The sequence below is a fragment of the Equus asinus genome, chromosome 2, assembly GCF_041296235.1.
Source record: "Equus asinus isolate D_3611 breed Donkey chromosome 2, EquAss-T2T_v2, whole genome shotgun sequence".
NCBI classification, from domain to species: Eukaryota; Metazoa; Chordata; class Mammalia; order Perissodactyla; family Equidae; genus Equus; species Equus asinus.
Genome location: NC_091791.1, coordinates 56,856,887 through 56,872,278, shown reverse-complemented (window position 1 = coordinate 56,872,278; position 15,392 = coordinate 56,856,887). Strand labels below are relative to the sequence as shown.

Here is a 15,392-nt window from a genome sequence, read left to right as displayed (position 1 = left end):
TGCAAAAATCCTTTGACTCTGACCTGCCTCTTCCCAGTCTGCTTGTTCCTTTGGTGGTCTCATGCCATCCACCTTTATGCTGACAACTCTAACATTTATATTTTTATCCCAGATTTCTCTTTCAAACTCTGCTCTTGTATATCCAACTGTCTACTTAACATCTTCACTTGGATGTCTAATATGCGTCTCAAATTTATCATGTCCCAAACTGGACTCTTCACCTTCCCGATTCTCCGGCAGTTGCCCCACCTCAGTTAATGACAACTCCATCCTTCCAGTTGCTCCAGACTAGAAAACTTAAAGATATCTTGAATTCTCTTTCTCCTGTATCCAATCTGTCAAGAATTCCTATTGGCTCAACTGTCAAAATATATCTGTAATCCGACCACTTCTGTCCACTTCTGTTGTAACCACTCAGGTCTAAGCCATAATGCTCTCTCATCTGGATTGCTCCAGGAGCCTCTCAGTGGTATCCCTACTTCGGCCCTTGCCTGCTATACTTCATTTTACTTACAAGAGTGATCTTCCAAAATACAAACCAGGTCTTGTTTCTCTAGTGCTCAAATCCCTGCAGTATTTCCCATGGGGCTCAACATCATCTGCAGTGCCCCCAACGGCTGCCCCACCATTACCTTTCTGACCTCTCTTACTACGCTCTTTGTGGCTCACCCCCCCCCACTTACACTGGCCTCCTGGCTGTTCTGCAAACATGCCAACACTCTCCTGTCTTAAGGTTTTTGCTCTGTTGTGTCTGCCTGGAAGGCTCTTCCTCCAGGTATCTGCTTGGATAATTTTCTCACCTCTTCAAGTCTTGCTCAAATATCTCCTTTTCAATGAGGCTAATCTTGATCTTCTTTAATACTGCAATCTACTCCACACTTCTCTATCACCAAATCCTACTTACTCTGTTCTACTTTTTCTTTTTTCCATAGCATATGTCATTTTCTAATTACTGAACAGTTTTCTTTTTATGATGTTTATTGTTTTTGTTCTCCCCTTTCCATAACTGGCTCAAGGTAGAAACTCAATAAATATAAGGTGAATGAATGAATAAAAGAATGATGCCCTATGGTCTAAGGTTGCCTTGGCTCTCACACCATTTCGGTCTTATAGCTCACCAAAAGTCTGGGTAGAAGAGCTCACACAGATTATTGATCTCTAAATAAATGCGTAGAAAGTATTTGTAAAGTGTAAGAAGAACATCTCCAAAGAAAGAAACACAACTGTTTCTCCATCATATGTATTAGGCAATTGCTTGATTTTTTTGACTCTCTGACAAACCTGAGATACTTTTGCTTACCAAGTGAGTAAAGCTGTGTGTATTTCTTTCTTGGCAGGCCAAACAAGCCAGCAAATGTTTGCATGGGAGCATGGAGGCAGGGATAGGCGTGGGGGTGGAGGTGGGCTTGGAAGACAGGTGTGTATAGAGATTGTAGTGGAAATTTTTTATTATAGTTGTCCTCTTTCCACTTTATCTCACTTTAGCCAAGACTGAATTGTATAAAATCAGCTGATAATATGGTGCAGGCAAATCCCCAATGCTCCCTTTTCCTTTTTTTTTTTTTGATGAAGATTAGCCCTGAGCTAACTACTGCCAATCCTCCTCTTTTTGCTGAGGAAGACTGGCCCTGAGCTAACATCCGTGCCCATCTTCCTCTACTTTATATGTGGGACGCCTACCACAGCATGGCTTGCCAAGCAGTGCCATGTCCGCACCTGGGATCTGAACCAGTGAACCCTGGGCCGCCAGAAGCAGAATGTGCGCACTTAACTGCTGTGCCACCGGGCCGGCCCCATCCTTTTTTTTACTTAAATTTGTTTATTATGATTTCTTAGATGATTTTTTTTTTTGGTCAACTAACATTTGGTTCCTATTGCTTATGTTATTCCTAACTGCATGATGTTAACCCTTTTGAGAGGGACCAGAGGGGAGAGTGAGGCTTACAAAGTTTTGTTATGCATTCAAGATAAATTTTTAATGCCAATGTAAATAAATGCTCTGTTTAATGACATTATTTCAGTACTTAGAAACCTTTCACTAGTAGCTACTCCTTTCTTCTGACATTTTGGAAAATTAGAATATCAGATAAGATTAACATTTGTGACCTTGTTGGGGCTTGGGGCCTACTAACACTATCTTCTCTGTCCAAAGATACCTTTTTTTTTTTTTAAAGATTTTATTTTTTTTTCCTTTTTCTCCCCAAAGCCCCCCGGTACATAGTTGTATATTCTTTGTTGTGGGTCCTTTTAGTTGTGGCATGTGGGACGCTGCCTCAGCGTGGTTTGATGAGCAGTGCCATGTCCGCGCCCAGGATTCGAACTAACGAAACACTGGGCCGCCTGCAGCGGAGCCCGCAAACGTAACCACTCGGCCACGGGGCCAGGCCCTGTCCAAAGATACTTTTGGTAGAAGACTTGTAGACATGATCAAAGTGCTTTAAACTTGGGGAAGAGAAACCTATTCCTAGATAAAGCCATCAAAGTCATGTGAATGTGCACACACATGTGTGTTAGTGTTATGAAAATAATTACGGCATAGAAAGAACCATGTTAATAGAGACGGTGCATAGTAATTATTCAGAGAAAATCATACAGGAGAAGGTCAATAATAAATAAATAAAAATAATAAATAGAAGTACCTGGAAAAACACAAATTAAGTGGAATCATAGATACCAGTAAATCATGAATTGATTTTGTTCTTTTTTTGAGTCTTAAACATATTTATTTATTTTCTCATGAATGTAATGTTGAATGTTCACAAAATAATTTTAATAAAAGGGGTAGAGAAATATACATAGAGTGAATATACACTCTTGCATAAACTTAAGGAAAGAATAACAGCAGAGAGCATTTGGATGGGAGGAAAAAAGAGAGGAAAAGGACAGTGATATTGTTACAGAAGCTTATTGTAGCAACAATTTTCATGCTCCAGATTAAAAAACTGTTACAGTAACATAGTGTGATGATACATTTAAAAAATTTCAGGTAAGTCTTTTCTTAAAAGTGGAGCAACTGATGACATTTTTTTAACCCTCCCTCTCTGACAATCACATGTCTTGGAAGTTTGAGGAAAGAATGAGAGAAGCAAATGTGACCAGTGAGGAAGAACTGGTGATGCGGAGTGCTGGGCAGTCTGGGCAGGCCTGTCCTTAACATTCGCAGTGAGTGGAGTGAAGGTAGAACGGGCGGCCTCCATACCATGTACCTGTGCCAAACGTTCGGAAAACGGAAGAATTAAAGTGGAAATACATGGCAGTAATTCCTAGCAGTCAGCATGGATTCTCCAGGAATGAGTCATGTCAAACTAGAATTTTTTTTTTTTTAAAGATTTTATTTTTTCCTTTTTCTCCCCAAAGCCCCCCAGTACATAGTTGTATATTCTTCGTTGTGGGTCCTTCTAGTTGTGGTATGTGGGACGCTGCCTCAGCGTGGTTTGATGAGCAGTGCCATGTCGGCGCCCAGGATTCGAACCAACGAAACACTGGGCCGCTTGCAGCGGAGCGCGCGAACTTAACCACTCGGCCACGGGGCCAGCCCCATCAAACTAGAATTTTTTTAAATTGGATTCTGGAATAGGAAAGGAAGGGTATCTCTGTTTCAGCAAAGAATTTGAAAAATCCTCCTATATATTTTTATTTTGGATAAAGTGAAAAAGGTGGATTATTTCACACAAAAGTGATTAATAACTGGTTGGAAAATCATATCTAAAGTGTTTCTTAATTGATCATTATATATCTGGAAAGAGGTTTCTAGTGGTATCAAAATCAGGTTTCATGCCTGCCCCTCACCTGTTCAGTGACTTTGGGGACTATAGAATTCATCCAGAACAAATTGATGAATAAACAGAAAACTAGGAGGGGGTGTTAATATATTGGGTTCTCTAAAACCAATTTTCGACCAGCAGGAACAAAAGTCTGGATTCCACATGACGAAATATTAAGAAGACAAAATAAAATGCTGCATTTATGGACAAATAAAAATTAATTGTCCAAATACATGATGGGGAAACTCGGGTGTGTGGTAATCCTGGAAAAAAAGATCTGAACAGGTTTAGTTGAAAAGTAAGTACAAAGTTAGATTAATTAGGTAAATATGATGACTGTGTCATGAAATTTAATAATCTTAAAGGAGAATCACCTGTCACCTTACAAACTGTTGCAGAAGTTAATTTTTTAAAAAATGAAATATTTGGTATTAGTGACTTTCCTATAGGAGGCTTATTATAGATGGTTAGGTTTCCGAGCCACCCCACAAGAACATGTCAATTTGTGTAGAAGAAATACAGTTTTGTGAAGAGGATCTTGAGCTCTGGAATTTGGAGACAGTGGGTCAGGCGTTATGAAAGGGCGGTAGAAAGTTTTCTTTAATGTTTATGAGAGAATAGCCACCCCAAGGCAAATTTTGGAAATGGGTGAAATTTTCCACTGGCCTCTCTGCACCCCTCTCTGATCTAACATCCCTTTTTTTTTTTTGTTTCTGCCAGGATATGACTGAAATACAATGTGGCATGTGCTGTAATAGAGTCATGCACAGGATGTCAGATGGAGAGCAATGAACTAGTTTATACTATTGTGTGATTGAATGTGCGTCCCCCCACCCTGTGACCTCTTAGAGTTAACTGCATTTAGAAATGAAATGCTTGTTAAACTAAATGAATTTAAAATTGATATAAGTTTGATTTCAAGCAGAGAATAGAGTGGAATGAAGAAAACTGAGGCATTGTGAACAAAGATAGCTTGGGGATAAGGGAAGGATGCACATGGGCGCATTTGCCCCGCCTTAAGGACTATCCCTAGAGACAGCTATTACTGCTGTCGAGAGATTTATTTTCCTTCCTTTGGTTCTGAAAACTAAGATTTTAATCTAGTCTGTCTCCACACCTGTACCTTTCCCACTTAACTGTTTCTATTGGGTAGAAGTTCAAAAGTGGCCGATTTCAACTCAACATAAGGAAGAACCTTATGAAAGTAATCACCGCTGTCTAATGTATAGTGAGCATCTCATTGTTTGTATTAATCCAAGCCCAGCACATTGTTGAAATGAAGGATGTTGTAGAAGGTATTCTTAAATTGTTTGGGAGGTACTTCCTAACTCTTAAGATTTTATGGATTATAAAATGTGAGTGCCTTGGAGGACTTTTGTTTTGGATTCACGTTGTGGTATTGCTACAAGAGTTTGGTAACAATTTGTCAGACTTTGATCTTCCTTTGACTTCACTTGCAAAATTCTGCAGTTTCTCTCTATTATTGCCCTGATCTCCAATCAGGATTATTGAATAGGACAGATACAAAAGATCCAAAAGATTTTTATAAGAAACAGCATTTATTCAAAGAATGATAACTATATGTAGTCAAGCTTCTTAAGGACTTGTTGGTTTATTATTTTATAATTTTTTCCATGGAAAAAAGAGCTCAACAACTTTCTTTCCTTAATGTGTATTAAAGACATGATCACAGATTTAGAAGATACTTTGGCTAAATTAGGTTTATCTTTTATCTCGTGGCTGAAAAACACTCTTCTAGCTGTATTACATATGATGTGGATAATTTTTACTCTCCTTAATGTTTTATTTTCCTTGCCTCCAATTTCTGGTGCTCAATGTAGCTTTGAAAACCCATTTGAGTTCTGCATTGAAAGGACATGTTTTTAAAGGCTGTGAGAGTTCACTTAGATTTTATTTTAGTTCACAGCAGTGTTCTTTACTTCTTGTCCCTGAGATGAGAGAACAAAGCAATATCAGCAACCTTGACTTGATTTATGTGTAGATAGGACCTGCCATGAGAGGAGTAACAAGTGAACCCCTTTGTGAGCACTCATTTGATGGAACCTTATCATTATGGAGACTGAAGGACACATTTTATTGATAGATTGGCTCTGGGCTATGCAGAAAGGTCACCGTGGGAATATCCTATCCATCAATTTAGATTTGCCTGTGTTCCAGGGAGTCAAAGTGGTAGGTGGAATGATTGGAAAACGAAACCCAAACCCAAACCCAAACAAATCATTTCAGTCCTAGAAATGCATTTGGGAGGAACCACTTGGCAGTAACTTTTGGAGCCTTTCTTGAAGCATGTCTCTCCATTTCAGATGAAAAGCTGAGAAAAAGGTTGTGTTTCTACTTTTAGAAAGTAAATAAAACCAGTGGAAAAGAGAGAGAAGCAAGATAGTAAAGGGCTAAATCATAGGGCTTTGTGTCTTTATATATTGATATATTATAGGATAATAGTAATTTATACTTTCATTTGAAAAGAAATGAATGTCTTTTCACTTAATGCAATTTGAATAATAATTCTTTTTCAAGGTGAAATGGCTTTTAAAAAGTAAAGGAATTGTAGGTGCTTTTGTGTAAGTGGCTTGTGGTAGAGTTAAGCATAAACTGAGAATAGGGACATACGTGACAATCTTAGGGGGCAAGGAGGTTCTGAACAGGCCATTTGGGTTCTGTTCAATAAGAGAACTATCTAGAAATGTGCTACATTTCAGAAAGTGTACTCTATCTCTGCAAATAACAATGCTAGTGGGTTTTTTACAAAACCCTCAACAGTTACAGTACAGTTGGCCTTCCAGATCCGAGGGTTCCACATTTGGGAGTTCAGCATCTAGGGTTCCCTCAACTGCAGATGGAAAGGCCTATGATGGTTGGGTCTGTACTGAACATATACAGTACAGACTTTTTTTCTTGTCATTATTCCATAAACAATGCAGTATTTCAACTATTTACATAGATTACATTGTATTAGGTATTATAACTACCCTAGAGATGATTTAAAGTGTACGGGAGGATGTGCGTAGGTTATATGCAAATAGCATGCAGTTTTTTCTATGGGACTTGAGCATCCCTCGATTTTGGGATCCACACGGGTCCCGGGAGAAATCCCCTGGGGATACTGAGGGATGACTGTAGTTTTTAGTAGATGAATAAATAATGTCTTATAACTACTTGAAAACGTGGCTAGAGTAATCCTAGGACACTCAGCACATAAATTGTCCTGTTTTTTCCATTTCAAATAGCTTATTATAGTTTCCTGAGTTGACTAGAACATGTTTTGATACTAAACACAAAATGCTTACTATGCACTAGTGTTTTTAATAGTATAGCCAAATTTGGAGTATGTAACTGCACTTAAATGTTTTTGTATATTATTAGATTTGTCATAATTGGTCCTTTTGAGACTTTCAGCTTAATTATCTTTGTTTTTAATATCAAATTTTGCTGAAGACATATGAAAGAATTTTAAGTATTATGAATATATTTGATTATAAGCATATTTGAAATTCACTACTTTGAATAGGTACAAATGTCTATGTTAAATCACTGGGGACAGCCTTTTGGTAGATTCTTATTATTCTCAAGAATACTTCAGATATCCATTTTTATAGTAAGAGACTTGTGAAGTGCATCAGGTGGCATAACGTCTAAAGAACAGTAAGGCTTCCACTCTACATATTTGCTTCTATTTTTAAGAAACAAACTGTGTTATTAATCTAAGAATTAGAGTATGTCAAGGTAAGAGTCAATGAGGATGATTTTTTAGTTACAGGATGGTTTGTGTGTGTTTGTTTCTCACTGCATGTGGATCAGGTGTACAGTGTGGAAGGGCCTTGGTGAAGCATTGATGTTTCCACTTACACATCCACTTACACAGAGATCATGATTATCTTTGAATATACACAGTAACACGTTTGTAGGTCTGGGAGAAGGATCCAGTAGAGTGAGAGAGGTTGAAGAGCAAAGAGGTGCTGATTTTATGGAACTGGACCTGTGGGAGTTGAAAGAGGCTAGAAGGAGAATGGGGGTAGACTCTAAGGGGAAGGAGCTGGGAGGGAACATGAGCCCTACCCTGAGATTCTGATATCCCTCAGGGATTGGAGGCAGGGGTATAGGAAAAAGAACCATCCTCTTATAGAACCACTGAGAGTGAGAGGAGCATTGAGAGGTTGATTCTGAAAAAGAGAGACATCATGAAAATCTGTGCTCATTCATTCATTCACTCATTCATTTATTCACTCATTCATCTATGCATCCATCGTCCGTTATGTCAATCAAAAAGAAAACGGTTATCCATTCGTATATCTAAAATAATAAATAAAGGATCTATTTAAGTAGAGGTAATTCTTTTTTCTTTTAGTTTCTATGCGTATCATAGGGAATATCAGGATATTATCTAGGGGCAGATTCTCATACTCTCTTAAAGGCCTGTAAATATAGGAAACTATAGAAGAAAATAGGTAACAGCTAAGTGAGAAGGTTTTTGCATTGATAGTAATACTTGTTTCTGTGGACTATAAATTTATTTTTTTAATAGGCCAAGTTATATAGTATAGGAGCGACGTGTTTCTTACCGTTTATCTCTGTGGACCCTCAGTAAATACTTGCTGGTCGATTATTTTTATTTTATTTTATTTTCTTTTAGGAAGATTAGCTCTGAGCTAACTGCTGCCAATCCTCCTCTTTTTGCTGAGGAAGACTGGCCCTGAGCTAACATCCATGCCCATCTTCCTCTACTTTATATGTGGGATGCCTACCACAGCATGGCTTGCCAAGCAGTGCCATGTCCGCACCCGGGATCCAAACCGGCGAACCTTGGCCCGCGCAAGCAGAACGTGTGCACTTAACCACTGTGCCACCGGGCCGGCCCCACTGGTTGAATATTGATTGTGAACAAGTTAATACAAATTTTTGGGCTTAGTGATTTGGATAATAGTCTTCATGGCTGATGTGTTAATTTGAATATGTTATGATATGCCACATATGATCATTTGGTATATATGTGTATTCTTATGCAAAAATCTCACTGAATTGATTTTTAAGATTAATGTTAATGCTTTAAAGAGTGGCTTATAATTTTAAAAAAGTTTGTCTTTTACAAATATCAATACCTTCTCAGAGGCTTCTTCTCTCCTTTTATTTAAACTATGCCAATTTCTATTAGCTTCTTCTCTGTACAGGAAAGTAAATTGCTCCCAGCTTTCTTCTCCAATCAAACCCTCAAATAAACAATTCCTAAAACAAGTAGAAATGTATTACACATCCTCCAGAATCCTACCTAGCTCCTCATCTGAGTCCTCATTAACAAGAACAGTCAAAATATGGGCTCTGGCGGCTTCAGTGCCGTGATTTCATGGAAGTCAAAGGACTTGTGTACTATTAGCTGTGTCTCACCAACTCGCCATTCTTTTCACTTCAGACTCCTGATCAAATGCAAACCCACGTGTGCTGGTTTTTCTTTCAGTCGTGAATATACTAGCATAAATTAATTTGTTAAGGGATCTAAGCCCAGACAGCATGACCTCAAAGATCAGCTGGGGAATACCTCATTTCTCTGTTGGTGGACTAGGACGCTGGGCCTCCGAGGGCTACAGTTGGTATCGGGAAGGGGTGCTGAATCCAAATCTCATGTATTCTGTGATTTTCATTCGTCCTCTTTTTTAGTAGGTATTTTTCTTTCTTCATAAGTGTCTTTGTTTTTGTGCACAGGCAGCATGTCAGCTGAAACACCAATCACACTGAATATCGATCCTCAGGATCTGCAGGTCCAAACATTCACCGTAGAGAAGCTACTGGAGCCTCTCATAATCCAGGTAGTAATACCATGAAAATGACAATGTGTAGTAACTTCAGAAGAACTAATACACATGGGAAAAATAGATAATGAACCAAGGAAAGATTTGATTTTTATAGAATAAATATCATCTAAAATCATCCTTTAAAGTATTGTTAAAATGTAAAAGAGTATGTATTGGGTCATAATGATAAAATTCTTAGAGTCTTTCCCAGTTTATCTTTTAAAAGCAATAGCAGTAATGATATGTATGTGTAGCTTTAAATTATCTTGTTTCAAAGTCAAGAAAACTGAGTGGGGCAGGTAGCATGGTTAAAACTATCTTTATTATATAAATGAGGAAACTGAGGCTAGAGAATTTCAGTGACTTGCTGCAAGGCACATGGTGTCTCATTTGTCAAATAGGAAATTATTTTTAAAATACCAAAATGTATGAGAAAAGCAGCTATTTAAGGAATTCTATGATAAAGTCTTTCATAAATTTAACAATCCTTTAATCCTTTAATGATAGCATGCATAATGATTCTCTGACTTATTTATTAAGTCCAGATTTTATTCAAGCTTTGCTTGAAGAAACTTATACCATAGTATGGATTTAAATTTTTTTGTCCTTAACTCATAATTTGTGAGGGAACTCCCCGTTAGGCTTACCTTACATCATACCTCCTAAGACAAACTATCCATTTTTTGAAGGCCTTGAAACACTCAAGGGTTACTGGGGTGAGAAGCTACGCTGACCTTACCTCTGATAACTTAAAAATATTCTGCTTATCTTCTCTGTGGGGTGGATGGAGGGGAGGGGAGTAGCTCTGAGAATAGACTTTGCACACGTTTTTACTTAGCACAAGTTGATATCTGCTACTAGAAAGACAATTTAAAACATATGCCTCACTGACGATAGCTTAATCATCAACCTTGGCAGTCTAAAAGGCACTAATATGTGGTATGAAATTGATGCTAGATGACTATGGAGACTCCTTTAAAGTCCCCATCTTAGCCTAAAAGGTCTTATGTTAAAAAGAAAAAAAAAAGCTTATTTATTGTTTTTGTAGTAAAGTTTACTGGAAAAATTGGAAAAGGAAAACAAAATAAAATAAAAATAAAAACAAAAAAAGAAAATAAGAAATCACTTACAATTTTAGTACCAAGAAGTAAACATTAGTATTTGGATGCATTTACTTCCAGTACGGTAAAATTGTGGCTGATTTTTATTACTTCTTAGTACCTTATCATATTAAAGAACATATATACATATCTGATATATCTATAAAGACTATAAGTAAACAAGATGGCGATAGTACGGTGTATGTAGGTTATGTCTCACTCTTCCATTTAAAATGATACCTTGATAATTTCCTCATTCTTTGTAAGCATGACAATAAAATTGCTGTTTAATCATCCATCATGTGGCTGCACCATAGTTTTTTAAGTAGCCTCTAATTTTTGGACATTAGGTTTTTTTCTATTTTTTACTGTTATAAATAATACATGAATTTTTGTCATCAGTTCAACTTGTTTCCCTAAGAATAGTTACTAAATATAAAGGTAAGTGGCCAAGATATGAGAATTCTTGTGTTTTTTCATACATATCATCAATTTTTTGGGGAAAGTTTTAAATAATTTCTCACAAGTCATTTAAGATTTTGTTCCTATGCAATTACCCCGTGTGGGTTGGGGAAATTGCCTTCATTTTGGAGATAGCTGGTAAAGGGAAGTGCATTAATGCTACTGCATAACCCTTATTTGTCCCATAACAATGGAACATTAGAGTTGGTCACTTAAGACTTGCCAATCACAAAGGCTGCTGACATATTGCTTATGAACAGAGATTGTATCATTATGGAGAAACTACTTTTTTATTCTAATTGAAACCAATAGATGTTTTGCCTTAATCAAATGCATTGATATTGCAGTCAATAGAGAGTGTTCTAGATAAATTCACATTAAAGAGTATGCTGTGCAGAGTTTGTGTGTATTTTCTGGCATGTTTAAAAATTATTTAATCTATTGAGTCCACCTAGAAAATTAAAGGGGTGAAAATGACCTAAAGTAGTTTTATTCCCTTGGAAAGAAATTTAACTCTTTTAAAAAGTGTGATTATACTAATTTTAGAGAGCTTTTAATGTGATGCCTAGATTCAGTCTTTTCATGATCTGCAAGTAGATGAGTCAGGGAAAGGGAAATTAGTACTTACTCTATGCCAGATAGTTCTCAGTTACACATAAGTGTAAATTGTTAATTTTATTTTCCTTAAGATTGTTAGTGTTTTTGAAAATGTTTATCGATTTCTTAAAGGTGGTTTGGTATACTACTACACCAATATTCCTGTTAGAAAGAACAGAAAGAAAGTTTCTAGATCTTAGCAATATTCAAGTCAAATTAAATTAAAAATAATGATTTATAGAATATTTACTATGTTTAGGAACTATCTCATAAAGCATTCTAGTACAACAAAATTATTTGAACACACTTTTGGTTTTCATTATAATGGATTCTCCTTATGAAAAACTAATGCATTTCAAAGTTAAAGAGTTATTAAAATAACTGACCTTTGGATTGGATGCACAACCTTCTTGTGTCTGTCACTTTGATCATACATCACCTATCAATACAAGTAAAAAATTCCATTAAATGTTTTTTTTCTAGAATAGCATCATACTAAATATCTCGTCACATTCTTTTTTTTTTCTCAAAGTTTGGTTTTAATTTGAGATAGTTGCTCTTGGTTTATTTTAAGTATGTGATATAGTCTCTAATTATACTGGAAAACATTCCGAAAGAAGTTAATGATCTTTAAGTTCATGGTGCCACCAGATAAAGCCATCAACTTAGTAGCCTCGTTAAAAGAATTTTCACCTTTCCTCATTATTTACCTTCATGTTATATTCCTTCGCGTTCAGGGTTCCACAGATATTTCTTACCACCTCTGTATATAACTCAAAGTCAAAATTCCATTTTAATATTTGGAGTAATTGGTCATAGATACTATGATGTCACTCTGACTTGTAAATTCATTTATTCATAAATCTTTATTCTACTCTTTTTATAGTTACCAGAGTCTTCCCCATCAAACCTGATTTATCTTTAATCTATTTTTTTCTCTTGGGCACAGGTAAATCACTAGGTCATTTTGCAGGGATGTTCAGCCTGGAATATATTTCAATCATTTCCTTTCATTTTCTCTGTGTGATAACTTACACAGTTGCATCTCTCTGTAATAAATTCCTCCAATGGATCAGAAATAATTTTTTCTCAGCAATTACATTTTTATGATTGCAACTGTAGGCATCTGCACTTTATCATTTTCAAGATCCAAGTTTGGCAATGCAGTGCAGAAAGTCTGTTTATGCAGAACTGCGATTAAAAGAATTTACATCTCTATGTTGTATACTCTCTGAAGGAGATATAAACTGTTAGATCGTGCTACAGTCATTACATAATGGAATCGTCTCTAATCTTATTTGCTACAAAATATAATTTGCTATGTGTAAGATTCATGTTCAGTGTGAGCTAAAAGAACTGACTTACTCGAAATCTTATAAGATAAGAACAATAAAAAAGTCCTTATAACATGTTATCTTCAACAAGGTTTTCTTGGGGGGGCAAAGGTTCAAATGCATTTTCTGATGTAAATATATCCCATGTTTTCAAGAGGTAAATATAGAGTTAGATCAATAGTAATAACATTATTCCTCTGGCTCTCACCCCTAATTCTTGTATGACCTTTTGGCCTTTTCCCCATTTCCACTTACATAGTGTCTCCTTTCTATTTCTGAGAGTGCCTTGGGGATGGCTTTTATATACTCTATCATACTCATTGGGTCAAGTTCAAGAATACCTGCCAGACCTTTATCAGTCAGCATAAGCTAGGTCATGCTGTGACAAGAAGACAACCCCCAAATCTCTGAGTCTTAAAAAAAGTTCACTTCCTACTCAAGCTACCTGTCCCGTGTGGGTTGGTTGGGGTCTCTGCTTAGTACAGGCACTCAGGGACCCAGGCTAATGTAAGCTCCATCTCAACATTTGCTTCCACTGTTGTTACAACAGGAGAGAGAGAACGTGATGAACCATGCAAGTGCTCCTAAAATGTTCGTCTGGATGTAACATATGTCATTTCCACTCACATTGCCTTTGTCAAAGCTAGACATGTGGTCAATGTGAGTGCGGGATGTGTGATCCTGTCCTGTGCCCAGGAGAATGGGAATGTTTGTGAACAGCTCTAATAACTATTATCTTCTTGTTACCTCCTCTTTAGGGGTTCTTTTTCTTTTTTACTAAGTCTCCATCTGCTATCAAGTCACCTTTCCACCCTGATCACAGCTGACTTTATCAGGTTGGGCACCTGACTTCCTGACACTCAATTATAGGTTGGCAAGAAGCCTGTCAGGCAATCTGGCATGAGAGCTTTGCTTCTGGGGATGATGGTGAACTGGTCCTATCACCATTGCCTCTTTGCGGGAACTGACTACATACTGAGAGTTAAGCAGTCAGTACCTAGCATCAAACAGTTATATCAAGCGCAAAGCTGAAAGACACACAGAAAGAAGTAGAGACATGGAGAAGAGTTCTGGTGGTGCAGTTTTCAAGTTTGGGTCCACAAATTTCTGCTGTTGAGGGACAATAAGATTACCTAGTTACCAGGGTTTTAATGGATCCTTCCAATTTCCAAACCACAATCTAGTCTCCGAATTATATTCCAGTCTCTGTGTGGCCTCACTGTTTCCAATTCCCTTGAGCATTGGCCATGTAGGCCGGATACTTGTGTTCCTTACGTAATCTGATTCCCTGACCTCTTCATCAGCAGCTGAAAGTTCTAAAGAAGTTCCATTAGCAGCAATCCAGGGTTCTTGTAATTGCCCTCACTTGCTTATGCTGGAATGGAGATTTTCCTGCAAAGCCTCTCTTCTGCCCTTTCCCTCATCTACAAATTTTGGAGTCTCTGAGGTATGACTCACCTATGCTCCCAAACCAGTCTATCTGCCATGTTTTTTCATTTTGTCTGGCTTCATCTTGTTGATGGTGGATGGTAACTGCCAATGATGCTCATTGTGAGACTGGAAATGGACATGCTAAGGTGCCAGTGCCTCCAAAGTTGCCAATTTTTAAGGTGGCAGAATGGCAGTGGGCTTCTACAGAAGAGCGGAGAATACCTTTCTTTTCAACTGTGCGTCACTCGGTTACATGGGCACCAATGAAGCAACGCTTAAACCTAGAGTCATGTAAAATTCCTTATGAAAACATCCCCTTTCAGTTTTTTCCCTAATCTCTCCCTGCTGCTTGAGTCAAACTGAGTCCAAGTGGCTGGATGGTGAACTTAATCCTTACTCCTCCAAACACCGTGTTTTCCTTTTCTCTTTGGCTTCTATGCAGAATCTCTGTGCCACACTCTGCTCTCAACATAATTTCTTTCTCCTCTCCTTTAGCCAAAGGAAAAACAAACAAACAAAAGCTATCATGCATATCATTTTATGCAAATAGATGCCTAGATGCCCAAAGGGTTCATTTCCCCCTGTTCTACAGACAGATCTGATTGACTTCCAGGTTAGGTGTTTTGGCTTCTTAGCCTCCTAGAATATAATTCCCTTTGTTCCTTTCAGAAAAGAATTCAAGTTTTGTTTGTTAGTGGTTGATTTCTGTCATTTCTATAGGTCATTTTCAATGAGAATATGCTATTTTCTTATGTTTCCTGGGTTTTATCTCCAAGCTTTTTTTTTCTTTGTAGACTTGCTTATTATTCTATCAACAGAATTTATATCAGAATTAATCTTGAAGGTTCCAAAGAAATCTCAAAGACAAGTCTGCGCACATAGGGTGTTCTTGTAGATGAC

At 37.3% G+C, this 15,392-nt stretch overlaps 1 protein-coding gene across 17 annotated transcripts in view; it reads left to right on the top strand.

The window, feature by feature from the left end:
• The window catches only part of CTNNA3 (catenin alpha 3), a 1,499,312-nt gene that overhangs the window by 56,380 nt on the left and 1,427,540 nt on the right, over positions 1-15,392 (top strand). For all 17 annotated transcript variants that reach the window (XM_070488663.1, XM_070488665.1, XM_070488664.1 and 14 more), the window contains one exon: positions 9,480-9,583. In XM_070488663.1, the coding sequence (XP_070344764.1) occupies positions 9,485-9,583 (99 nt within the window). In that variant the 5' untranslated portion in view covers positions 9,480-9,484. The remainder of the gene's footprint in view (positions 1-9,479; positions 9,584-15,392) is intronic.